The 25,730-nt window shown below is 38.5% G+C and overlaps 2 protein-coding genes across 7 annotated transcripts in view; one reads left to right on the top strand and one right to left on the bottom strand.

The window, feature by feature from the left end:
* The window catches only part of CLCN3 (chloride voltage-gated channel 3), an 88,120-nt gene extending 68,674 nt beyond the window's left edge, over positions 1–19,446 (bottom strand). For 3 of the 5 annotated variants that reach the window (XM_072795979.1, XM_072795972.1, XM_072795974.1), the window contains exons 1-2: positions 18,926–19,446; positions 6,655–6,830 (exon numbers count right to left, since the gene is read on the bottom strand). Coding sequence is in view for 2 of the 5 variants with exons in the window: in XM_072795972.1 (XP_072652073.1) it covers positions 6,655–6,814 (160 nt within the window). In the remaining 3 variants the exon portion in view is untranslated. Of the gene's footprint in view, positions 1–6,654; positions 6,831–18,925 lie in introns of those variants that run through there. The other 2 variants (XM_072795976.1, XM_072795975.1) reach the window with 2 other exon arrangements.
* Positions 19,447–19,606: 160 nt separating this feature from the next.
* Positions 19,607–25,730, top strand: part of NEK1 (NIMA related kinase 1) — a 228,597-nt gene continuing 222,473 nt past the window's right edge. Inside the window, exon 1 of one of the 2 annotated variants that reach the window (XM_072795971.1) lies at positions 19,607–20,170. The gene's annotated coding sequence lies outside the window, so the exon portion shown is untranslated. The remainder of the gene's footprint in view (positions 20,171–25,730) is intronic. The other variant, XM_072795954.1, reaches the window with a different exon arrangement.

Here is a 25,730-nt window from a genome sequence, read left to right as displayed (position 1 = left end):
TAACTGGCTTATTAGTCAAGTGTGTTCTATAGACCCCTGGAAATCCCCAAGGTCTTTTTCAGGGGATTTATAAGGTTGAAACTTTTCATAAGACACTATTATTATTTGAATGGTGTATTTGTATCAGTTTCCTAACAGTAATGTAACAAATTACCACAAACTTTGTGGTAACAATACAAATTTATTCTCTTACAGTTCTAGAAGTCAGAAGTCTAAAAATCAAGGTATGTGCTGGGCCCCATTGCTTCTGGGGGCATCATTAGTATATACTAGAGCCAATTATTTATGATATTCTGGCAAGATACTCCATTAGAGTATCTTGGATAGACAGATTATATAGAAGGATTCAGAAGTCATTAGTATGTGTATTTATTTTTAAGTTATTTTTATTTTTTATTTTTGCCAAGGTCTGTTATATATTAGACTCTCATCAGCGGTGGTTTTAGAATTATCTTTTGGAATTATAATAGAACTATTTATTTATATTCAGCCAGTTTTCTTTAGGAAATTGAAGAACCTAACAAAGTCTAAGACTGAATAGAAGCCACCAGAAGGCCTCTTAATGAAAAGTGGAGGTTAGGTGTCTTGGGAAAATATTTTGTATCACAGCCAGAAGATAGAGTACAACATATCCAAAAGGAAAGGAACACAGAAGAAAAAGAAACAGCTATGATACACTGAGTCCTTACCAGGAGTTAATCACTATGCTAAAGATTCCACATACATTATTTACGTATTAAGGTCTCTACACATCCTTAATTCTCAGAGCAATCATTTAGAGACTACTACTTCCCTTTAATGAGGAAAAAACAAAGGCATAGAGGGGCTAAATGACTTGCAGAGGGAGTAATTGGCAGGGCCAAGATGTAAATTCAAGTCTACACCTTAAAAGCCACTAAACCTAACAGATTTTCAACCAACACATGTGCCAAAACACTCTCAGTACTTCCCAGTGATTAACTCATTTTTTTGTATACTAAAAAGATACTGATTCATGAAAGAATATCTAATACCCAACTGCTTATCCTACTGTCTACTTCCATGCTCCCCAGATATTGAGCAGAGACAGAAACAAGCTCTTCCCCTCTGACATCTGTCCTATCCATGAGAGTAGATCTAATCTAAGGCGCCCATTTCTTCTAGGATGTTCTGCTTCCAATCACTGTTAACAGGACTACATGAGCTATGCCAAAAAAAAAAAAAAAAAAAAAAGGGTACCAATACCTTACAAAAAAACATTCACTGTCTCACAACATAATTACGTTTTCCTATGGCTGGGACTTCATATATTATCTTCCCTTCCAGACCACTCTTTGCAGTTCTGAAGAGATATCAAAATAATATCCTTTTTCATCGAAGTGTAACATCTAAAATCTGTACCACCCAATTTCACGCTTATATAGTTACTGTCAACTGTGGATCCACATCTTACACCTTCAACTAGACTAACTTTTGAGGACAGAATTTATATGGAAAACACCAATAGTTGCTTACTTTACAGTATTCCAATTTCTTCCTTGCTAACAGAATTTTAATTTTGTTTGGTTGGTAATGTGCCCAATTCCAAGGAACAAATTATGATTGTTCTAACCAGTAAGTAATCCCATTCCTCTACATCGGTGATCGGTCTAGGTATGGGCATGTGACCCAATTCTAGCCAATGATATAAGAAGTTTACTGATAGGGTACGAGGAAAAGTATCTTCTTTGATAAGAAAAAGATCAACAAAAATATCCTTTTTTGTACCCTTGCCCCTTCCTTCCTAATTGGTACTCTTTCCTATTGAAAACCACAAATAAAGACATCATCAAACCTTGATGTCAGTGTGCAAAGATGCAAATAAGGTGTTTTTACTTCCTTGAGTTAATCCTATATCCCACATAAAGGGCCAAGAAGCTACTTAAAACACAGAAAAATGGGTGTACTATCAAATTTCACCTGATTTTCTTTTTTATTTTTTTTTAGATTTTATTTATTCATGAGAGACAGAGAGAGAGAGAGAGAGAGAGAGAGGCAGAGACACAGGTAGAGGGAGAAGCAGGCTCCATGCAGGGAGCCAGATGTGGGACTCGATCCCGGGTCTTCAGGATTACACCCTGGGCCGAAGGCAGGCGCCAAACCACAGAGCCACCCAGGCGTCCCAAAGAGGAGTCTTAGTAAACACACAGCTTTCTACTAAAATCCTGAAGGGCTATGCCCTAAGAATAAAGTAAGTCAAAATATAGACTAATGCTTAGAAAGTCTGAAACTATGCTTCAGATTCTCTTGATCGTTGTTAATAGGATATTTAATGCAATTTGCTCATCCACTACCCGTCCACCAAGAAAAAAATTAAATACACCATGGTGAATGAAGATACCATCATCCATAGCATCTATAATTTTTTGTATACAATGCCCAGTATTAATCAAAAATTACAAAGCATACCTGATGTCAGAGCCGAAAGGCTGGAAAACAAGAGAAAAAATATGCAACAGATACAGACCCAATATTTGTGTAGAATAATATTCAGGTATGGACTTTAAACAAGTGATTAATATGTTAAAAAAAAAAAACAGAATTTCTCCCAGAGTACAGAAATTTATAGGAAATTAATCAAATGGAAATTCAATGGCTGAGAAATATCTGAAATTCAAAACTTGATGAAAACAATGAGATACCATTACACACCTGTTGCAACAGCTAAAATCCAAACTATTGACAACACCAAGTGTGACATGTACGTGTAGCAACAGGATCTCTCTCATTCACTGTTGGTGGGAAGGGAAATGGTACAACCACTTTAAGAAATAATTTGGCAGTTTTTTTACAAAACTAAACATACTCTTACCATATATGATCCAGCTATTACATTCCTTGATATTTACCCAAATGAACTGAAACATCCAAATGAGAAGAAAAAAGATAATACAGAGAAAAGCATAAGAAACACAAGAATCTCAGGGAAAAGATTTTATGCATGTAATTGGAGTCCTAAAAGGAGAGGGGAGAGGGAATGGCAGAAACAATATGTGAGGATACACTGGTCAAAATTATCCAAAGATTTAAAAAAAAAAAAAAAAAGAAAAAGAAAAATCAAGTCACAATTCAGAGGCTCTAATAACCCTAACCAGGATAAATACAAAGAAAACTACACTTAGCAACCCTGATTTTCTGAAAATCAAAAACAAAGAAAAAATTCTTAAAAGCAGCCAAAAGGGAAAAAGATACAACTGATAGCTGACTTCTCAAAAGAAATAACAGAAAGCAAATGACACCAGAATTATATCTTTAAAGTGTTCAAAGGAAATGACCATAGATCTGGACACATATATCTGCAAATATATCCCTATAAAAGTAAGGAGGAAACAAAAGTTTTTACAAACACTGAATGAACTTATTGCTAGCAGTCAGTAACAAAATGAAAATTAATGAGAGTTGTTCAGGCAGAAAGATAATTAACCCAGGCAAAAACATGAAAATGCAGTAAAGGATGAAGAGCAATACAAAATGTAAAGATACAACTAAATCAAAATAGATACTGACAGGGGCGCCTGGCTGGGTCAGTCAGTAGGGTGTCTGCCTTTGGCTCAAGTCTTGATCCCAGGATCCTAGGATGGGGACATGTTGGCCTCCCTGCTCAGTGGGGAATCTGCTTCTCCCTCTCTCTCAGTCCCTCCTGCTGCTTTTGTGCATATACTCTCTCTCTAAAATAAAATCTAAATAGACACTGACATAAAACAATAATATCTTGTGAAATTTAAAATATACACAGAATTAAAACAGACAACAGCAGCACCAAAAGTTGGAGGGGGATCAAATGAAGGAAAATATCCTGAGGTCCTTACATTTTCCATGAAGTGGTTAAAGTACTAATTTATAGAACTAAAAGTCAACAGTGTATGCTACAATCTCTAGAGTAATGCAGCAAACAAAATATAAGACCGTGTCTAACAAAGTACTGCAAAGAATAGAAATAGAGAAAAAGGGCAGCCCTGGTGGTGCAGTGGTTTAGCACTGCCTGCAGCCCAGGGTGTGATCCTGGAGCCCCGGGATCAAGTCCCACGTCAGGCTCCCTGCATGGAGCCTGCTTCTCCCTCTGCCTGTGTCTCTGCCTCTCTTTATCTCTCCCTCTCTTTCTCTCTCTCTCTCTGTCACTCATGAATAAATCTTAAAAAAAAAAAAAAAAAGAAAGAAAAAGAAATAGAGAAAAAGAACAGCTATGATAAACGGAAAGCAAATACAAAAACAGATCCGAACTCAAATATATCAGTGATTACATTAAATATAAATGGACTACATGGTTTACAAGTCAATAAAAGACCAATGTGAAAAACAAAACTCATATATATGCTAGGTTTTGGCAAATGGAGAAAGAAATATTTCAGTACAACAGAGCAGAAAGTCCAAAAACAGGCCTAAAGAAATATATCCATTTGATAGATGATAAAGGTACCACTGCAGTACACCGGAGAATGGAAGGTTTTTTAATAAATGGTGCTGAATCAACTAGTTATCCATATGGGGAAAGAAACGGAGTCTAAATCTTTAACTTACATCACATATAAAAATTATTTGCAAGGTAGATTATAAATCTAAATGTGAAAGACACACACACACAAAACTTCTAGAAAAAAAATCAGCAAATTTCTTCATGGTCCTGAGGTATGGCAGGAGATCTTAAACAGAACACAAAAAAGACAAAAATAAAGGAAAAAATTAACTGGATTTCATTAGAATTGATGGCATCTTCATCAAAAGATTCCATTAAGAATGTGAAAAGGCATACCAGAGTGAGAGAAGACATCTGTAATACAGGTATCTGACAAAGGACTCTTTTTTTTTTTTTAATTTTTATTTATTTATGATAGTCACAGAGAGAGAGAGAGAGAGGCAGAGACACAGGCAGAGGGAGAAGCAGGCTCCATGCACCCGGAGCCCGATGTGGGATTTGATCCCGGGTCTCCAGGATCGCGCCCTGGGCCAAAGGCAGGCACCAAACCGCTGCGCCACCCAGGGATCCCTGACAAAGGACTCTTAATCAGAATGCATAAATAACTCATAAAATAGGTAAAAAGACTGAAAAGGCAATTCTAAAAAATCAATCTAAAAAGTTAATAAACAGGCAAGAAAGCATTTAAATTCATAAGCCTTCAGACAAATGTAAAATAAAATCAAAATGTAAGAAGACAAAAAAAAAAAAAATGTAAGAAGACTGCACCCATACTAGAATAGCCAAAATTTTTAAAACTGAAAAACCAATATTGGTGAAGATGTGACAGAACTAGAAATTTCACACGCTGCTAGTAGAATGAACATGCTATAACTATTTTGGAACTATCTTTAATAAGAGCTAGTACTACTGAGATCCACATACCCTATCACCTAAGAATTCCATTCCAAGGTATAAACCTCACAGAATTGTATATATAATATGCACTAAAATACAGGTGCATGAAAATTCATAACAGCATTATTACTGGTAGCCAAAATTTGAAAGAATAGAAACCTAAATATCAACCAACAATATATGATGAATAGAACAGAGAAACTGCAACATATTGACACAATGAGATACTATTTAGCAATGAAAATAAATTAAATAGAAAGCAACACAGATGAATCTTAAAATGTAAATGGCACCAGACACAAAAGAGTATACATAGTGTAATTCCATTATATAAATACCTGTAAACTAATCAATAGAAGTCGAAATAATAATAGTTACCTTTGAAACTGGAAGAGGGAACAAAAAAGAATTCTGAAGGATCATGTAATGTTTCATTTTTCAATTAAGGATAATTATACAGATGTCTTCACTTTGTAGAATTTCCGCACATATAATCTGATGATTGTTAGGATGGTTAATTTTATATGTTATTTTCACTGGACCTAAGGAATGCCCAGATAGCGGGTCAAATATTATTTATGTGTGTCTGTGAGATTCCAGAAGATTCCAGATTCCAGAAGAGATTAGCATTTGATTCAGTAGACTTAAAAACGGTACCCTAAACAATGGCAAGTGGGTATCATCCAGTTAGTTCAGGATCTGAACAGTCCCAAAGGCAGAGAGGAAGAGTGAAATCGCTTTTTGTTGGACATGGGACATCTATCCTCTTCTGCCTTCAGACATCAGCACTTCTGGATCCAGGGCCTTGAGACTCACACCACTGGCTATCCTGGTTCTCAGCCTCTGTGTTTGGACTAGAACTACAACACCAGCTTTCCTGAGCTTCTAATTTGCAGATGACAGATTGGGGGACTCAGCCTCCACAAACATGTGAGGCAATGTTTCATAATAAATCTCTTTCTGGATATTTATGTATGGATATTAGGTTCTATTTCTCTGAGGATCCCAATTACCGTCATACATCTCCATATTATGTTATATTTAAAATTTTAAGATTTCCCATATTGAAATAAGATCCCATATCCCATCTTAAATCCATATTTAAGATTTTCTTTTGGGGTAATGAAAATGTTTTGGAACTAGAGAAAAGTGGTAGCTGCATTGTGAATGTGCTAAATGCCACTGAACTGAGTATCTTAAAATGGCTATTTATGTTATATGAATCAACTCAATTCAAAAATAAGTAGTTACCCAAAAACCTCAATAATATATAATTAGTAGTCATTAATTACTACAAATATTAAAAGCTGTAATGCCAAACTTACCAACTGCTGTGTCACCATCTAACAAATTGTCATCTTCAGAAGTTTGAAAGTCCATAATAACACCTGCTCCATCTAAAAGCTCCTCATCACTACTTGCACTTGTTATACTATTGTAGCTGTTTCTATAGTACCCTCTATGGAACAGCTGCTCAGACTCCATTTAGCTGTCTGATTATCTGGAAAAAAAAAAAAAAAAGGAAAAATGGTTTTAACATTTTCCCAACATCTAATAAAAATCACCTCGTTTAACATGACAAAAAGAAACTTCTGATTTCAATATACAAAAATACTAAGGTCATACACTGTAACAAAAGCTAACTCTATGTCTTTGAGGATGACTTAATCATTCTATTCTTACTATGCAGCTACAAATAAGAATGAAGAATTTCTTCAGGTAGTAGTATAAAACAATCTGCAAGATCAATGGTTAAGTTAAAGTACAAAGAAGTAGGGCGCCTGGGTGGCTCAGTCAGTTAATGATTTTGGCTCAGGCCATGATCTCATGAATTGTGAGATCAAGTGGGCATTGGGCTCCATGCACAGCAGCAGTCGGCTTGGGATTCTCCCTCCCTCTCCTCCTCCCTATGCCCTTCCCCCAACTTGCACACATTTGTACTCTCTCAAATCGATCAATCAATCTTAAAAAGAAGTACAAAGATGTGTTTAAGATATTCTACAATATATGTGGGGGGTTTTTACCAGGAAAAAAACAGAGGAGTTGTGGGGAGAGGAAAAAATACAATGTATAATTAATTGCTTGTGTACATACAGACTGTATCTGGAGGGATTCTCAAGTTGCCTACAGGAGAAAGGAACAAAATGGCTGAAGTACCAAGTCCAAAAGGGAGACTTTTTGTCTCTTTTGTGTATTTTATCAGATGCAAGTACTAATTTTTAAAATGCTATAATTAAAAATTTTTTTAATATTAATTTCATTCTTTTTATTTTAAAATTAAAATTTTCAGAGTTCATAGTCAAATATCAGACACTGAAAATATAAGTAACAATTTTCATTTTTTCAAAGCAGATAATACCAAAAATGCTTGTTTTCATTGTTCTTACTCTCTATGCTTTAAAAACAATAATACTCCTAGGTTTTTTTTTTTTTTTTTTAAATACATCTACCTACTTGCTCAATATCTAAACTAAATGAGAGGGGATCCCTGGGTGGCTCAATGGTTTAGTGCCTGCCTTGGTTTGGCCCAGGGCCTGATCCTGGGGTCCCGGGATCAAGTCCCATGTCGGGCTCCCTGCATGGAGCCTGCTTCTCACTCTGCCTGTGTCTCTGCCTCTCTCTCTCTCTGTGCCTCTCATGAATAAATAAATAAAATCTTAAAAAAATAATAAATTAAATAAATGAGAGTTCAAGATATTAGCAATAGACTTGAAAGGTTCACGTGTGGGACTTGAAAGATACAGTCATAAAAGCAGTCAAACGAGTAAGCCTTGTAAGACGAGAATAATATGTAATAAGTACATATAAAAATAAAAGATAATGGCAATAAGCATACTCCAATTCTAGTGGTGAATTCTTACACTGAAGACTTTAAGTGTTTTAAGACAATCTCCTGTCCTCAGTAAACTGTCCTTTTGCACAGGGAAAAATAACCTCAAAGAGCTATAACAATCAAAAATATTTGTAAAGATTTTACACTTTTAGAAAAAATAAAATATTGCCAAAAACTCTTTTTACCAGATTATACAAATTTCCTAACTTACAGACTTCTTTACAGAAGGTGAAGGTTTGTGTACTCCTTGAAAACATGTCTATTCTCAGCATCTGGTATAGTGACTAGTACATAACATAATAGTAAATGTCAAAACATCAAATTGTTATTCAGTCATGGATTACAAAGAAAAACATATATTCACTGCTTTACAACTTCATTAGTTTTATGGTTACCTCTACCAAAGACAGCCTAGTATAACTTACTAGAGATTTGTTAGAATATACTAATAAAGCAAGTGTTTTATATTTAAGGTAAATGTTAGAATAGTACGAAAATAACCATTCATGCTAAGAACTTTGCAGTGTCTATAGAGGCAATCAAATAAAATACTGTGGCCATTGAGTAAATAGCCAAAATCCTTTTAAAAAAATAAGCGTGAAAAATTCCAAGAATCATTTTAATTTTGCTGTATCAAAGCATGTATGCTAAGATCTTGGAGAGAACACAAACATTCTATTCTTCACTTCTTTACCTCATGATCAGACTAGAAGGGCTTAAGACACGTGATAATATACATCAATGAACATTAGTTGGAAGCTATGTATCACTAAGAAATTAAAATAATTACAAATGTCCGTGTACTGGGACCTCAATCAGCAAGTTCCAGATATCCTCTCCATGTATCCCTCAAAGTCCCTCAAAAACAATGATAACTGACAACTTAATTCTTTCAAAATGTTTTGAAAACTTATTTTGGGGGCACTCGGATAGCTCAGCCAATTAAGCATCCAACTCCTGATTTTTGGCTCAGGTCATGATCTCAGGGATAGAGATGGGTGTGGAGCCTGCTTAAGAGTCTCTCTGTTCCTCCCCCACATCTGCCCGCCTCCCTCCCTCTCCTCTCTTAAAAGAAAATTAATTTCGGGATCCCTGGGTGGCGCAGCGGTTTAGCGCCTGCCTTTGGCCCGGGGCGCAATCCTGGAGACCCGGGATCGAATCCCACGTCGGGCTCCCGGTGCATGGAGCCTGCTTCTCCCTCTGCCTATGTCTCTGCCTCTCTCTCTCTCTCTCTGTGTGACTATCATAAATAAATAAAAAACAAAAAAACTTAAAAAAAAAAATTAATTTCACCAATACCTCTGAGACATCTAGACTTGACATCTTTATAACAAGAGCAACCAATTCTGTTTCAAAAGTTTATTAAACTCAGGCCTGCATGGGTTATTATTTCTATAAATTTGATAATTTAAAAACTATATTTTTCTTATTAACCTAGGAACCTATAGGGCTGTACACCGATCACTCTCACTAGCCTTGGAACATGGCCAGTCCAAATTTAGATGTGCTCAAAGGTAAAATACCTATCAGATTTCCTAAGGCTCAATACAAAAAAAAAAAAAAAAAAAAAGTCAAATATTCTAATAATTTTATGTTGATTCTATGTTGAAATAATATTTTAGATATATTAAGTAAATTAATGTTTTCTTTTTATCTTTTTAATATGGCTACAAAATTTTAAATTACATGTGGCTCACAGGTGCAGCAAAAACATTGCACTGAACAGCACTGCTACACAATATTCAAAATTCTATGGGAGCATAAAGGAAATGCACAGAAGAACTCTAGATGCCAGTGATAAATCTTTTTAAATTCTAAATTCTATTCCCAGGCTTGTTCACAAAAGGCTATTTAAACCATAATATGGCAGCTGATATTCTGCATATTAAAAAAATGAAAATACTAGTCATCTTTTCAATTGTCAAAAATATATTTGAAATCATTTCAAAACATTAAACACACAGTAGCCTGCAAAGGTTATTTATTAGAAATAACCTATGAAAATCTCCAGGGATAAAGCCTAGGCTACTGCAATAAATTCCTAAATGATCTATATACAATCAACTTGACACCCTCTATCTAATCTGATCTTCATACTGCAGCCAGCACCAGTCTTTTAAAAGAAAGCCTCATCAGCAATCTCTCCCCACTCCATGGATTAAGGTCCTAATCACGTCTCACTTACCTTAACAGGCAAGACCCTCTGCAGCCTAGCCCTCTGCTTAGCTTTGAAGTGTGTACTTGCAGTACTCTAGACTCACTGGTCTTCCTCTCAGTCCTATAAGGCTGTTTCCTGTCTCATAGTTTCTCAGCGTGGAACATACCCTCTCCTCTCCATCCAACTAACTTCCTTCATATTCTTCAGCTCTCACATGAATTGTCTATTTATTTAACAAATGCTTTAACAGAGTTTACTATATGTTTGATATCATCAACTTTGACACAAATTAACTCGTTTATAGATGGATTAAATACAATCACAATCCTAAAGCTTACATACTACTACCATATGCATTTAACAGATGAGGAAACTGAGGCGCAGAGTTTAAATAACTTGCCCAAAGTCATGGAACTAGTAAAGAAAGCCTCTCTGACCTACTCATTACCTGGGCAAATCTCTCCTGACTAGGTCAAATTTTCATTGTTAGTTCTTAGATCTTTCCTTGTATCACTCACTACAGTTGTAACACTACACTTATTTATGCATTTACTTAATTAACGTCTTCCCAACTATGATGTGTATCACAAGATCTGGCACAGTGTCAATTTTTGTTCAATATTGCATATTTGATGGTCATTAGCACATTACCTGGCACATATTAGGTGTTCAATATTTTTATTCAACTTTTAGAAGTAATTAGGATTTCACACGCAGTTATAGTACATCATACAGATATCCTGTGTACCCTTTACTCAGTTTCCACCAATGGTGATATTCTGCAAAACTACAGAACAATATCATAATCCAAATACTGACACAGATAGTACAGTCAATATACAGAACATGTCTATCACCACAATAATCCCTCATGTTACCCTTTTATAGCCACACCTATTTCTTCCAGCCCCACCACCACCCTCTCTTTAACCCCTGGCAACTCATAATCTATTTTCTATTCTTAGAATTTTGCCATTTCGAGTATGTTATATAAATGGAATCATACAGTATGTTACTTTTTGGGATGAGCTCTTTGCACTCTGCATAATTCTCTGGATGTTTGCTCATGTTATTGTATGTATCAATAGTTCTTCCCTTTATATTGTCGAGTAATAGTTCACGGTCTGGATGTACCATGGTTTAACCATTCACCCAATGAAGAATATATGGCTCTTTTCTAGGTTTTGGGTATTATGAATCACGCTGCATGCCCACAGGCTTTTGTGTGAACTTAAGTCTTCATTTCTCTGAGACAGAAGTCGAAGAGTGCTGGGCAGCCCGGGTGGCTTAGCGGTTTGGCACCGCCTTTGGTCCAGGGCGGGATCCTGGAGACCCAGGATCGAGTCCCACGTCGGGCTCCCTGCATGGAGCCTGCTTCTCCCTCTGCCTGTGTCTCTGCCTCTCTCTCTCTATCTCTAATAAATAAAATCTTAAAAAAAAAAAAAAAAAAGGTCGAAGAGTGCAATAACTGGGTCATATGGTATGTTTAGTTTTTTAAGGAACTGCCAGTTTTACATTCCTACTAACAATAAATATATTAGTGATCCAGTCTCTTCACATACCAGTACTTCCTGTTAATATTTAAATATTTAAAAAATATTTGAGAAAGAGAGAGAGAGAATGTGCAAGAGGCAGCATGAGGTGGGGTGGAGAGAGCAAAGGGAGAAAGAGAAAGACTCCCCACTGAACAGGGAGTTCAACTCAGGGCTTGATCCTAGTATCCTGGGATCATGACCTGACCCCAAGAAAGACGCTTATCTGACTGACCCATCCAGTCACCTCATCAGCATTTTTTATTTTAGTTATTCTGATAGGTGTGTAGTGATAGCTCATTGTAGTTTTCATTTGCATTTCCCTAATGGCTAATCATGTTGAACATCTTTTTATGTGCTTATTGCTATCTGCCTATCCTCTTCAGTGAAATGACTATTCATATATTTTGCCCATTTTCTAACTGGATAGCTTTTTTACTGCTAAGTTTTATACTTTAGAATACATATTCTAGATGCTAGTCCTTTGTCAGATATGTTGTTTGCAAATATTTTTTCCCACTCTGTAGTTTTTTTTTTTTAAAGTAATCTTTATACCCAACATGGGGCTCAAACTCACAATCTCGTGATCAAGAGTTTCATGCTCCCCCAACTGAACCAGCCAGATACCCCTGACTTTCCTCTTTTTGATAGGGTCCATCATGGAACAAAAATATTTAATTTTGATGAAGTTCAATTTATCAACTTTTCCTTTATGGATTATGCTTTGTCATCTAAAAAATCTACTTCCCAGGGACGCCTGGTTGGCTCAGCAGTTGAGTGTCTGCCTTTGGCTCAGGGCGTGATCCTGAGTCCCGGGATCGAATCCCAAATCAAGCTTCTTGCATGGAGCCTGTTTCTCCCTCTGCCTAGGTCTCTGCCTCTCTCTGTGTCTCTCTTGAATAAATAAATAAATCAATCAATAAATAAATCAATCAATAAATAAATAAATAAAATCTTAAAAAAAAAAAAAAAAGATACAGGTTGAAGTCTTTTTTTTTTTTTTTTTTTTTTTAATGTGTGGATGCCCAATTGTTCCAGCACCATAGCAGAAAAAGGGTATCTTTCTTTCACTGATTTGCTTGTTTTTGTACTTGTTTTTTTTTTTTTTTGGCCTTTGTCAAAAATTAATTGGGCATATTTGTGTGTGTATAGTTGAGAGTTCTATGTTCTGTTCCACTGATCTATTTGTCTATACCTACAGTAATACCATGCAGTCTTGATTACTCTAGCTATGAAATAAGCCTTGAAATTGGATAAATTTGTCACACTTTAGGGATGCCTGGGTGGCTCAGTGGTTGAACACCTGCCTTTGGCTCAGGGCGTGATCCCGGACTCCCGGGATCAAGTCCCACATCGGGCTCCCTGCATGAAACCTGCTTCTCCCTCTACCTATATCTCTGCCTCTCTCTGTGTCTCTCATGAACAAATATATAAAATCTTTAAAAAAAAAATTGTCACACTTTACTCTCATTTTTCAAAATTGCTTTACCGGGATCCCTGGGTGGCGCAGCGGTTTGGCGCCTGCCTTTGGCCCAGGGCGCGATCCTGGAGACCCGGGATCGAATCCCACATCGGGCTCCTGGTGCGTGGAGCCTGCTTCTCCCTCTGCCTGTGTCTCTGCCTCTCTCTCTTTCTCTCTGTGTGACTATCATAAATAAATAAAAATTTAAAAAAAAAAATTTAAAAAAAAAAAAAAAAAACAAAATTGCTTTACCTATTCTAGTGTCTTTGCCTTGCCATATAAATTTTATAATCTTATCTACATCTACAAAATCTTGCAGGGTCAATTTTTATTTCTACTATGAATAAATAACAAATGCATTACAAACGAATGGCCCATCACTACTCACATGCTATATGCAAGCTCGAATTCAACAAGACAGAAGCTGAATCAATATTTGCCCCAAATTTGCTTGTCCTCCTACACTCCCTATCTCAGCTTACAGTATCATAATCTCATAGCCAAAATGAGTTTTTGGAATCCCTTATTAATTTATTTGACAACCATTTCCTCAGTCCCCATCATGTACCAGGCATAAAGCCAGGTACTGTGATAATAAGTAAAATACGGTCCCTATTATCAAAGCAGTGAAGGTAAAAGACATACAAATAACCACAGTATGATAGAAGTTTATCACAGGAGAGGTATACACAGGTATTTGATAACAATGAAAAGGAATAAGCATGCCAGCTAGAAAAGTCTGTGAACATTTAATAAAGGGAATGTTTAAGCTGAGTATTGAAGGATTAGGATGAGTGAACTGGGCTAACTCTGAGGTGAAAAGTCAATATAGACCAAAAAAAGTACATGCAAAAACATAGCAACATAATAACAAAACCTGCTTGGGCAGCTTAATTAAGAGATAAGGAACTGGAGAGTATCTGGAGAGGTGGGCACAGGCCAGATCAGAAAGTTAGGAGCTGATCCATTATGCTAAGGAACTTATTCACTCATTTATACATTGAAGAAATCATTAAGAGTTTTTAAGACCAACCACATGGCCAAATATGAATTTTAACAGGCCAACAGTAGCAGCAGTATGGAACACAGAAGAGCAAGAGACTGAAAGGGGAGTTAGGTGATCGTAATTCCAGCAGAACCTTGAACAATCCTAAATATGAGATACCGAAGGCATAATTAACCTAAGAGATCAAAATATGGAGTAAAATCAATTTTGAGAAGTATTTAAGAAGACATGGTAACTAATAAACTGTGAGGAACAATGAAGAAGAAATCTAAAATATCTGCTAGGTTTCTGACTTGACTAAATTGATTCAAAACAGTTGGAAGAAACAAATTTCAGTCTCCTACATCTTATGGGACTTAAGATCAGAGTGTTCTTTCCAACTACAGAATTACACATCCAGGATTTTTTCCTATTGGGCCAGACTACGATGAAAGGAATGGTTACCTTCATTCAGTACACCAATCCAGCACCCAAACACCAGAACTGGGAGGTAGGAAGCAGAAAGAGGAACACCTTGTGAATCTGTGGCTAAGCGACTCACATAGCCTGTAGGTACACCAATTTTCCATAGCTCCCAACAAAGTTTTGCCTCTTTCATAAAGAAGAGTAGGTAGGAGGACACCTGGGTGGCTCAGCAATTGAGCATCTGCCTTCGACTCAGGGCGTGATCCTGGAGTCCCGGGATCGAGTCCTGCATCGGGCTCTCTTCATGGAGCCTGCTTCTCCCTCTTTCTATGTCTCTGCCTCTCTCTGTGTCTCTCATGAATGAATAATTTTTTTAAAAAAAGAGGTAAGGCTAAGGACCATGGCTAAGTTTCAAAGGTGTATCAGTCAGCTATCTGGCTGGCTAGTAAGCTAAATAGAAAAAAAGGCATAATCTCAGTGAAAACAGAAAAATCCCAAATATTAGCAACTAGAAAGATGGACAAAAGTTTCATGAGCAGTGATGGCAGAAAAGTAAAATGATGACCAAGCTAGCCTTTTGTAAGGAGCATTTTTCATATTAATACTTTTAGCATCTCACATAAATATTCTAACAGTATTGCTAAGTACTGATTAACAATCAAAACATGACACTGAATTTCAATATAACCACTCATTCATTAACTTATGTTTACAGAATAGCTACTAATGTATTAGAAACTGTAAAAAATATAAACACAATTTTTATTTTTTAAAGCTTTATTTTTTCAAGTAATCTTTACACCCAATGCAGGGCTCAAACTCACAACCCTGAGTGCAGGAGTCATTGCATGCTCTACTGACTGAGCCAGCCAGATGCCCCTACACACAAGTTTTACCAATTAATGGCATCATATATGCATAGGCCTTATAGCTTTCAGTAAAGTTCAGCATAAACTTCATTACTGTCCTCAAAAGAGATGTAATACTTTCCTATAGGGTAATGTACAGCCACACTAAAAAGCAATACGTCAGAAATGTCACAGAACACACCAGTAGTGTTCTAAGAGCTCAGAAAAAAAGAGTTCTCATCCCAGGGTGACTGATGGTGAGAAGCCTTCTCTGGAAGAGAGACACACCAGAGTTCGACCTTAAAAGGTAAGTGGGATTTTATGGGGCAGAGATCAGAGAAGTTAACTGAAGCAAGACTACCGACATGAAACAAGTTTTGGAGCCAAGAAGGCAACAAAAATATTTGAAGATGAGTATGTGCACAAAATACAAGTCCAGTAAAAAGTTTCATGGTCAAATATGCTTGGGTAATAGAGCATACCCCATTCTAGAATTGTAAAGGCTACAGCATTGGAAAAGCTCTCGAGAAAACCTGTAGTAAACACTAATTTCATGAATTAAAGTTATGAAAAGCTTTTCAAATGTATTTTACCAAAGAATGAGCCCTCTGCCCCCTACAACATCATGAGACTGAGGTCAGAATATCACAGTAGCAAGGAAGAATTTATTCTGTACAAATTGTCACCACATACAAGATATGACCATAATGAAACTGATTTCTCCCAAAAGCAGTATTACTTGATATTTTATCTCTATTATTAAGTTAGCTGCATGTACAAATTGCTGTGCTGACATTTTTCTTCAAAAAAAAGTATTAAATGGGCAGCCCTGGTGGCCCAGTGGTTTAGCGCCGCCCTCGGCCAGGAGTGTGATCCTGGGGACCCGGGATGAGTCTTGTGTCGGGCTCCCCGCCGGGGGGCTTCTTCTCCCTCTGCCTGTGTCTCTGCCTCTCTCTGTGTCTGTCATGAATAAATAAAATCTTTTTTTTAAAAGTATTAAATGAATAACCCTCTAAAAGAAGGAAATATCTTCTCTGAAGAAAGTTTCTTAGATTCAAAAAAAATTTTAGAGCCACCCATAAGTTAAATAGTAGATAATTTTAAAAGTAAAAACATAAATATAAGGCTTAGACTATAAGACAAAAGAAAGGTAAACAATAATCCCACAAAAAAAGATGATGTGGAAGACTTACACTTTGAAAACAAAATAATCTTCTTGACTTTACAAGACTGTTTACTTCTCAAAAGATCCCTGGGTGGCTCAGCGGTTTAACTACTTCTCAAAAGAGCAAGAAATATATTTAGTTAACTGGTTCCAAAGTTGCAGATAAAATCTCTCTGTATTTCCAGCTGTGCAAAATGGGCAGTTTCCCTGCACAGGTTTGATCCTACATTTTATACCTAACTGAAAAACAGTCATCTTTAAAAAATCAAAATGAGCCATAGCCACGTTATATATACATGTGAATGTGCGCATCAGAAAACACACACAAAAAGAGTATTATTTTAGAACGAAGGTTTCAAAAATTATTTTCCAGAGTTTCTGTAACTTTATATAACTTTCATAACTGAAAAATAAACGAACTGATGGTGCCGTATCTCTCATCCTAAGTTTTCTTCTAGCATTTTGCCTAGCCTTATGTGAAATACAATGCAGCCATTGAGAGCAAGAGCTCTAAAATCACACTACCAGTTGTGACACTTACTGAGACCTTGGGCAAGTTAACTAAATCCTCTATGCCTCAGTTTCCACATTTCCACTGTATGACAGGAAAACAAAATATTTCCTGGGGTTGGTGTGGTAGTTGAGACAATCCACAAAACACACTTAGGAATGATCCTAAAACACAGAATTCGCTCAATTAAAAAAATTGCTCAATAAATATTAACACTTATCATATGGTTTAGATCACTGCTGACAAGTTTGACTAGAAACTCAGATGAAAGTTCTACAAAGCAGTGAGAGTGGCCAAATGCCACAGGATACTGCTTTGGTATGTGACCCACCACAGAGATCAAATCTGACTTCCTGAGTGGTCTGAAAATTATTACCAACATGTCACAGGACAGGAAATGGAAAGCCTATCATCGACACCACCTGGAAAATAACCAATTTATTAATATAAAACTACAACCTCAGCAAATCTGTTCCCCTGAACTGTATATACCCCTTCCCAAGTTGGATTTTACATTCTTAATGAGCTATGTATGACTGAAAACACATGCTTAAAACACAATTTCCAAGCTATAAGTACTATACATTTAAATTGACTTAAAATAATGTCACCCATTTTCCAAGCAAAGAATCAGTCTTTGAAAAGTGTGGGAGTCAGGGTGTGGGAGGGAGATGCCTTGGATTGTGCCAATAGTGGCTGTTCCTATCAACCAGAGGTCATAAAAACACTCAATTTGAGAAAACATCTGTAGGTCACACTTCCGATTTTTAAGCCACACTATGTAACGACAATCAGCAGGATTGGTGAAAGATGAAAATTAACTTTTATGATGAAAATCAACTATACATTCACATTCTTATATGTACTCTTGAGCTACACAGATCATATTCTCTAGTGATTCACAAAGGCACATAAAATTCACTAATTTTAACATCAGTTAAATTATTTCCATACTAACCTCATCAAGAAAAGAATCTTATTTAAAAAAAAAAAGAATCTTATAAATTAAACTGTTCAGAAATTAAAGGTAAAGCATTTCTGGAAAGATTCAATAATCAATGACAAAGCCACAATGATGCTGCAGTAAGTAAATTGTATGGCTCAAAAAAGTTTACGGTTTGCAGAACTGAACTTTCAAATTACAAGAAAAAAAAAGATTCAATTCTTAAAAACAAGGTTTTTTTTTTTTTTCCTCCAAAAGAAAGAAGAAATCTCAGAAATCTTATACACATATAAGGTATAATCTTCCTGTGCTCCAGTTTTAAATAATATACAAATAAAGCCTATTATATGCAAAACTAAAACTTGAGATTCTAAGGTAGTTTCTGATCCAGGTTTATGATCAAAACAAATGTTTTATATCTACACGAACTAGGTCTTGATATACACATAAATTCAGGCTAAAGATAGAAAAACTGAATAATAACTTTAAATTTTGGGCAATTTTACCGCAAGTTAAAACCCACTATCTTGAGTTCAATATTAATCTTTCCTGGAACCTACTTCCACGGTATTCAAAGGCCCTTCTGCAGTTCCTAAAGGAAACAGGAGAAATCTCCAGGATGTCGAGGATACGTATACGCCTGATCATTTAGGCTGCCTGTTCTAAGATGAACCAAGACGAGAGCCCTGGCATCACAGCTGACCCAAACCCGTGAACGTGCCAGGTCACTCACCTTGCAGCTCAGAGGCATAGCAAAATCCGTGGCTGTTTTTTGCGCTGCCTTTGGATTCTGCATCTGTTCCAAACCTAAAAACCTAGCTACCCTGGGAGCTCCACCTGGAGACGGCTGGACTCCACGGACACTACTGCAGTTTAAACGGTACCTTGGATTTTCTACTGATGAAGTTACGGAAATTTTGCCAGGCGGGACCTTTTTTGTCCTCCTCCCAACACGGGAGCAGCATTAAGTTCAATCCGCTTCCTTCGGAGGGCCCTAGAGTCAACTGCTTCCACCCCACATTAAAAAATAAAAATCTCCAACCTCACTTCCCTCTTAAGAGACTCAAACTGAACCCGTGCTCCGACTCGGAAACGAAAAAGACTATGCCTTTCAGCCCAGCACACCCTCCGGCCTCATTACGCAACCCAATTCCCGGCCGCGGACGGACTGGGGCTGGGAAAAGGGGCTGTGGGCTCCGGACCAGCCCGGCCCCGAGCCGCGTAAGGGGAGCCCGACAGGTGCGTCTGCGCGTAACGTCAGCGCGCCGACGTGAACGGCCGCTCGGCGTCGGGCCGCCGAGGCCGTCCTCCGCCGGCCGCGCCGATTGGGTGGAGTGAGGCGGTGGGCGGGGCTGCGGCGGCGGGGGGAGGGGAGGGGCCGGGCGGGGTGTGCGCCCTGCGGGGCGGCCCGGGGCGCCAGACCTTCTCCCGCAGCCGGCTCTCGTCGCTCACGCTTCGCGGGTGGCCCCGCCGGTGACCTCTCGGAGGGGCGGGAGGCGGCCGCCTCGGGGAACGTTCTCGGAAGGCAGTTCCCGGCATCTCCCGGAGCTCCCCGCTCCACGCCGGCGGGAGAGACCGGAGCCGCGCGGAAAATCACCGCCAGCTGTGGTCCCGAAACAGACGGAGAGAAGTGGCCTCGGGCGCCGGGTTTCGCCTGCGTGCGGGCGGCCGGCGGGGGTGCAGCGGGCTCAACGCGCTCTCCGTGTGGTTGAGGGTCCTGAGCCCGACACACCTGTAGACGAAGCTGATGACCCAGTTTAACCCAGCTCAAAAATGATGCTTGGAAATCAGCTATTGGGGAAAATGTGCCATTCGAGGATTTTACACGGTGGACTTGAATGTATTCACCTTCATTAAATTAATGTGTGCCGGCCAGCATTCGTGAACCCGACCCCCGAGCTCATAGGGGTTTACGTTGCGGTGCAGTCCTGAGCCCTCCCCTGGGACAGCAGTGTGAGAAGAAGCCTTCCCGGAGGAGGTGACGTCTGATCCGCAATTTGGGAAAAGTTGGGGCAGAGGGAGGAGCAAACAACCTGGTAGGAACGGCAAGCAAGGGAGGAGGAAATGGAAAGTTAGTTCTATGTTATCCTGGCGTTACTTGGATATAATATGCACGATGTAGCCTGGGGATAGTGAGTCGAGATGCTGATGCAGAAGTCAGCGGTTATGCCGAAGAGTTTGTGTTTTACCGTAGGTAACTGGATGGTTGGAGAGCTTTGTAAGTAGTTTTTCCCCCAAGGTTGTTTTGAAAATATCCGTGGGGCACCTGGGTGGCTCAGTGGATTAAGCCTCTGCATTGGACTGAGGTCATGATCTCAGGGTCCTGGGATAGTCCCACCTTGCGCCCCAGGTGTTGGGGCTCTCTGCTTAGCAGGGAGCCTGCCTCTCTCCTCCCTCTGCCTGCTGCTCTCCCTGCTTGTGCGTTGGCTCTCTCTCTCTGTGTCAAATAAAATCTTTAAAAAATAATAATAATAAGGGGATCCCTGGGTGGCTCAGCGGTTTAGCGCCTGCCTTTGGCCCAGGGCGTGATCCTGGAGTCCCGGGATCGAGTACCGCGTCGGGCTCCTGGCATGGAGCCTGCTTCTCCCTCGCCTGTGTCTCTGCCTCTCTCTCTCTATCATGAATAACTAAATAAATAAATCTTTAAAAAATAAAATAAAATTTAAAAATAAAAAATATCCAAACAGCCAGAAAACCTGAATCATGGACATTGCATGCCCATATTCAGCGGGTTTTCATTTCTTTAAAGTATATGATAAATACTAAAAACTTATGTTTGTGATGTCTAAATTCCACTTAAAATAGCTGAAAATGACATTGATATGGACATGACAGGATCAGTCACCGACATTAAAAAATTCTGCAATATTTTGCTTCATCTACATTAGGATTTTTCCCCCTGAAGCATGTAGAGTAGGATGCAGACATTACACATTATCCTTAGATACTTAAACATGCATCTCCTAAAAGTAACATCTTCCCCAACACCACTAGGACAATTAGCAGTAAGTCCCTGATATCTAATAACTAATCATATTTAAATTTTGCCAGTTGTTAAAAACATATTTGCAGCTTTTTTTTCAAACCAGAATCCAATCAGGTTTCAAGCATTGCATTTATGTTTCTTAAATCTTTTAATCTTCAGCTCCTACCCCAATTTTTCATGATACTGATGTTTTTATTTTTTTTTTTTTTTTTGATACTGATGTTTTTAAAGAGAGCAAGAATGTTGTCTTGTAGAATGTTGCACATTAGTATTTTTTTTAGTTTTTCAAATTAAGAGTAAGCAATGGCTATTATAGGCTATGTTCCCTCAAAAGATTCTCCCCCACCCCATAAATATGACTTCATTTGGAAATATATTCTTTACATGTGATCTGGTAAGGTAATTAGGATGGGCTAATTCAATGTAATTAGTGCCTTTATAAGAAGAGACACAGACAGGAGTATGGCTATGTGAAGATGGAGACAGAGATTGGAGTTAGGCTGTCAAAAGCTAAAGAACAGTTGGGGCTACCGAAGCTGGAAGAAACAGCTTCAGAATTCTTCCCTGGAGCCCTTGAAGAGAGAGTGTAACCTTATGGACACCTTAATCTTCAGACTTCCAGACTCCAGCACTGAGAAAATAAGCTTCTGCTGTTTTGATCTCCTCAGTTTGTGTTACTTTGTTACAGTAAGGTTAAGAAGCTAAAGTAATGACTTTAAACATTTTGAAACAACATAGGAAATACAAACTGAAAGTTGATGTCCTCCACAACCTGACCAACCTTAGTGTCACTGCCCACAAAAGAATACTAAAGTATATCTTGGGGAACTTTCTAGGCACATACAAAGATATACATATTAAAATACAGGAAGATTTATTCACCAGAAGCCCTGTTGAGAGATATCTGCCTTGGCTTGACCAAATACACTTTTTTAAGATTTTATTTATTTACTTGACAGCACAAGCAGGGGGAAGCAGTGGCTCCCCGCTGAGCAGAGACCTGACAGGGGGCTCCATCCCAGGACCCTGAGATCATGACCTAAGCTGAAGGCAGACATTACCCAGCTAAGCCACCCAGGTGCCCCTTGGCCAAACATTTTGATAACTATTTAGGGTAGAAGACCCTAGATCTGAATCACCTGGTTCCTAGAATTCAGGGAAGAGCGTGAAGCTGCTTGGTATGAAGTAAGAAGACTTTGTTTTCCTTTTGAGAAGGGACAGGGAAGGAAACGAGCCAGGTTGCCCCAGAGAAGGAATGGAGTAAATAAAGTGTTAGAAAATAATTTGCCATCAAGTGTTTTACAATGGGATGTGCAACAAAACTGTCTTCTTTGACTCCCTACTAAGTTTTTATTAAACTGTGTATTACACACCAGTGCTTTTGACTATGTACACTTCTTGGGCCCTCTAGTACAAGAGAGTAATGAATATCTGACTTACATATTTATCTTGTATCTTCAAAGCACATAGCATTCTATAAGCATTAATATCATCAACATTCTAGATTCAACTCTTTTTTGATAGCTGCATAATCAGGGTCCTGGGAGAATATATTTGTGGCTATAGGACTGAGATCCCTGCTTTCTTACTAGCTATCAACCAAGATTGCTCTTAGTTCCTACAGACTATCCTCAATTCCTAACTTCATGGCCCTCTCACAAAATAGCAGCTTACCTGCCTTCAAAGCCAGCAGAATTTCTCTTGAGTCTCTCTGACTTCTTTTTAGGAGTCACCTAATTAGGTCAAGCCTGCCCATCATCTAGTTTTTTATTAGTTGAAAGCCAATTGATTAATAACCTTTTAATGGAAGTGAAATCCCTATATTCATAGTCCGGCCCACACTGAAGGAGAGGTAATTATACATCAGCACATGGGAAGCTTGACACCATCCCAGATTTCTGCCTGCCACAATCTACCCTCTAGCCCCTGGTGATTTACAAGTAAAATATTCACCCTTTTCCAAAGTTCTGATTGGCCTCATCCTAATCTAAATATCATCAACTCAAAGTCCAAAATCTCTTCCAAATCAGATGAAGATGAGGCTTCTTAATCTATTCTTCATCAGTGGATCTGTGAAACTAAAGGGCCAAGTTATCTGGTTCCAACACTCCCAAAATAGAATGGTGAGACAGATATTAGAGTTGCAGGCATTCCAGTTCAAAAAAGAATAAAGGAAGATAGTCATTGTCCTCAAATGCACAGCCACTTGCCAAAAGTGATGAAAGAGTGCTCCTCTCTTCCCTGATACAGTAGTTGGTTTGGGTTTTTTTTTTTATTTGTTTTGTGTTTGTTTTTTGTTGTTTTGAGAAGAGGAAAGCCTCTTTGTATTACCCTCACCTGAAAGGGTTTTATGCTTTAATAGGCATAATCACCAGCTTTTTTGGCTCAGTTATCTGTTCCCACTGCTGACAATCTCACAGATTCAAATCACTATATTCACTTCCTGATTCAGTGCTGGCACCAACCCACAAATCACGTTTCTCTCAGTGTAACTTTATATCAAAACACCCTTTGCTCTTCCCTATCACTAGGTCTTGTATAAAATTGTAGCTAGGATTTCACACATATTTCCATAAGTCTGAATCTCAGGCTATGCCACTTAAACAGGCAAAATACTCCGAAAGTTCTTGTTATCTAATCCTGGAACAATGAGTCTAGTCACCCAGCATACACAGTAATCAGTGGGTCACTCAGGTGACCTTCGTAGGATCAAGAAATTTAGCTTGTTACAATTAAAATGAACTGCACTCTATTATAATGAATACTCCACAAATTGTTAATTGAGTTTATTTGGAAAACTTAAAAATTAAAAATTCTTCTAAGGACATATTTTAAGACCTGCCGAAATTAGGGATTGTTGCCAGGAAAGTCTACACTGGTATTTCTTTAGTGCAGAGTTAAAAACTATAGGACATCAGGCAAAATACATTCACTGTTTTAAAGTTCTTTATAACATACATTCCCACTAATATCCAGATATTACCTGCTTGGTGTTCTGTGGGAAATTACCTTTATACAATGATAACCCCCAAATATACTCCAGACAAGCTATCCCAGAGATCACAGAAAGGCTAACATACCATGAAAAGCAGGGGGAAAAAGAAAATTAACATCCTTAAGATAGGGTACAAATGGAGAAGAAAGACCAATGATGTGAAACATGGTTGTGGGGCAGCCTGGGTGGCTCAGCGGTTTAGTGCCACCTTCAACCCAGGGCTTGATCCTGGAGACCTGGGATCGAGTCCCACTTTGGGCTCCCTTCTTGGAGCCTGCTTCTCCCTCTGCTTGTGTCTCTGCCTCTCTCTGTGTGTGTCTCTCATGAATAAATAAAGTCTTTTTTTAAAAAAATGAAACCTGATTGTGCAATGCTCGTGTGTCCTCTCTTTTTGGCATATTAGCCTTCCTGTTGATGGTGAGGTAATTAGGACTAGAGTTGATGTTTGAGCAAAGGTTCAGAGACGGAAGATGCGTAAGCTAATAACACTGACTATCAAAGAGAAGTAGGAACAAGAGTGCCTGGGCACATCTTTAGTTTGCTAATTAACCTAGTGGGCAGGTACAGCTTTTACACTCTTGGAACAGATCATGTGGGATGCAGTATGAATGTCACCACTGGGTGGCAGAATTAAGACCAGTAAATATTCTGTTTCTTTTTCTTTTTTTAATTTTTTTTTATTATTTATTTATGATAGTCACAGAGAGAGAGAGAGAGGCAGAGACATAGGCAGAGGGAGAAGCAGGCTCCATGCACTGGGAGCCCGACGTGGGATTCGATCCCGGGTCTCCAGAATCGCGCCCTGGGCCAAAGGCGGGCACCAAACCGCTGCACCACCCAGGGATCCCCTTCTTTTTCTTTTTTAAGATTTTATTTATTTATTCATGAGAGACACAGAGAAAGAGAGAGAGGCAGAGACACAGGCAGAGGGAGAAGGAGGCTCCATACAGGGAGCCCTATGTGGGACTCAATCCTAGGACTCCAGGATCACTCACGCCCTGAGCCGAAGGTTGGATACTTCAACCACTGAGCCACCCAGGCATCCCAAGACCCGTGAATGTTAATGACTTATCAGCTAAAAGGCTAGTATCCAAGATCTAAAAGAACTTATCAAACTCAACACTGAAACAGCAAGTAATCCAGTCAAGAAATGGTCAGAAGACATGAACAGATATTTCTCCAAAGAAGACCTACATATGGCCAACAAGCACATGAAAAAGTGCTCCGCATCACTTGCCATCAGGGAAATACAAATCAAAACCACAGTGAGATACCACTTCACACCAGTGAGAATGGCTAAAATTAACAAGACAGGAAACAACAAATATTGGCGATGATGTGGAGAAAGGGGAACACTCTTCCACTGTTGGTGGGAAAGCAAACTGGTGCAGCCACTCTGGAAAACAGTGTGGAGGTTCCTCAAGAAGTTAAAAATAGAGCTACTCTGTGACCCAGCAATTGCACTACTGTGTATTTACCACCAAGATACTGATGTAGTGAACTGCTGGGACACCTGCACCCCAATGTTCATAGAAGCAATGTTCACAATAGCCAAAC

This window comes from Canis lupus, chromosome 24 (assembly GCF_048164855.1).
Source record: "Canis lupus baileyi chromosome 24, mCanLup2.hap1, whole genome shotgun sequence".
In the NCBI taxonomy this organism is placed as follows: Eukaryota; Metazoa; Chordata; class Mammalia; order Carnivora; family Canidae; genus Canis; species Canis lupus.
The sequence above is the reverse complement of the archived record's forward strand: the minus strand, read 5'-3'. Positions and strand labels throughout refer to the sequence as shown.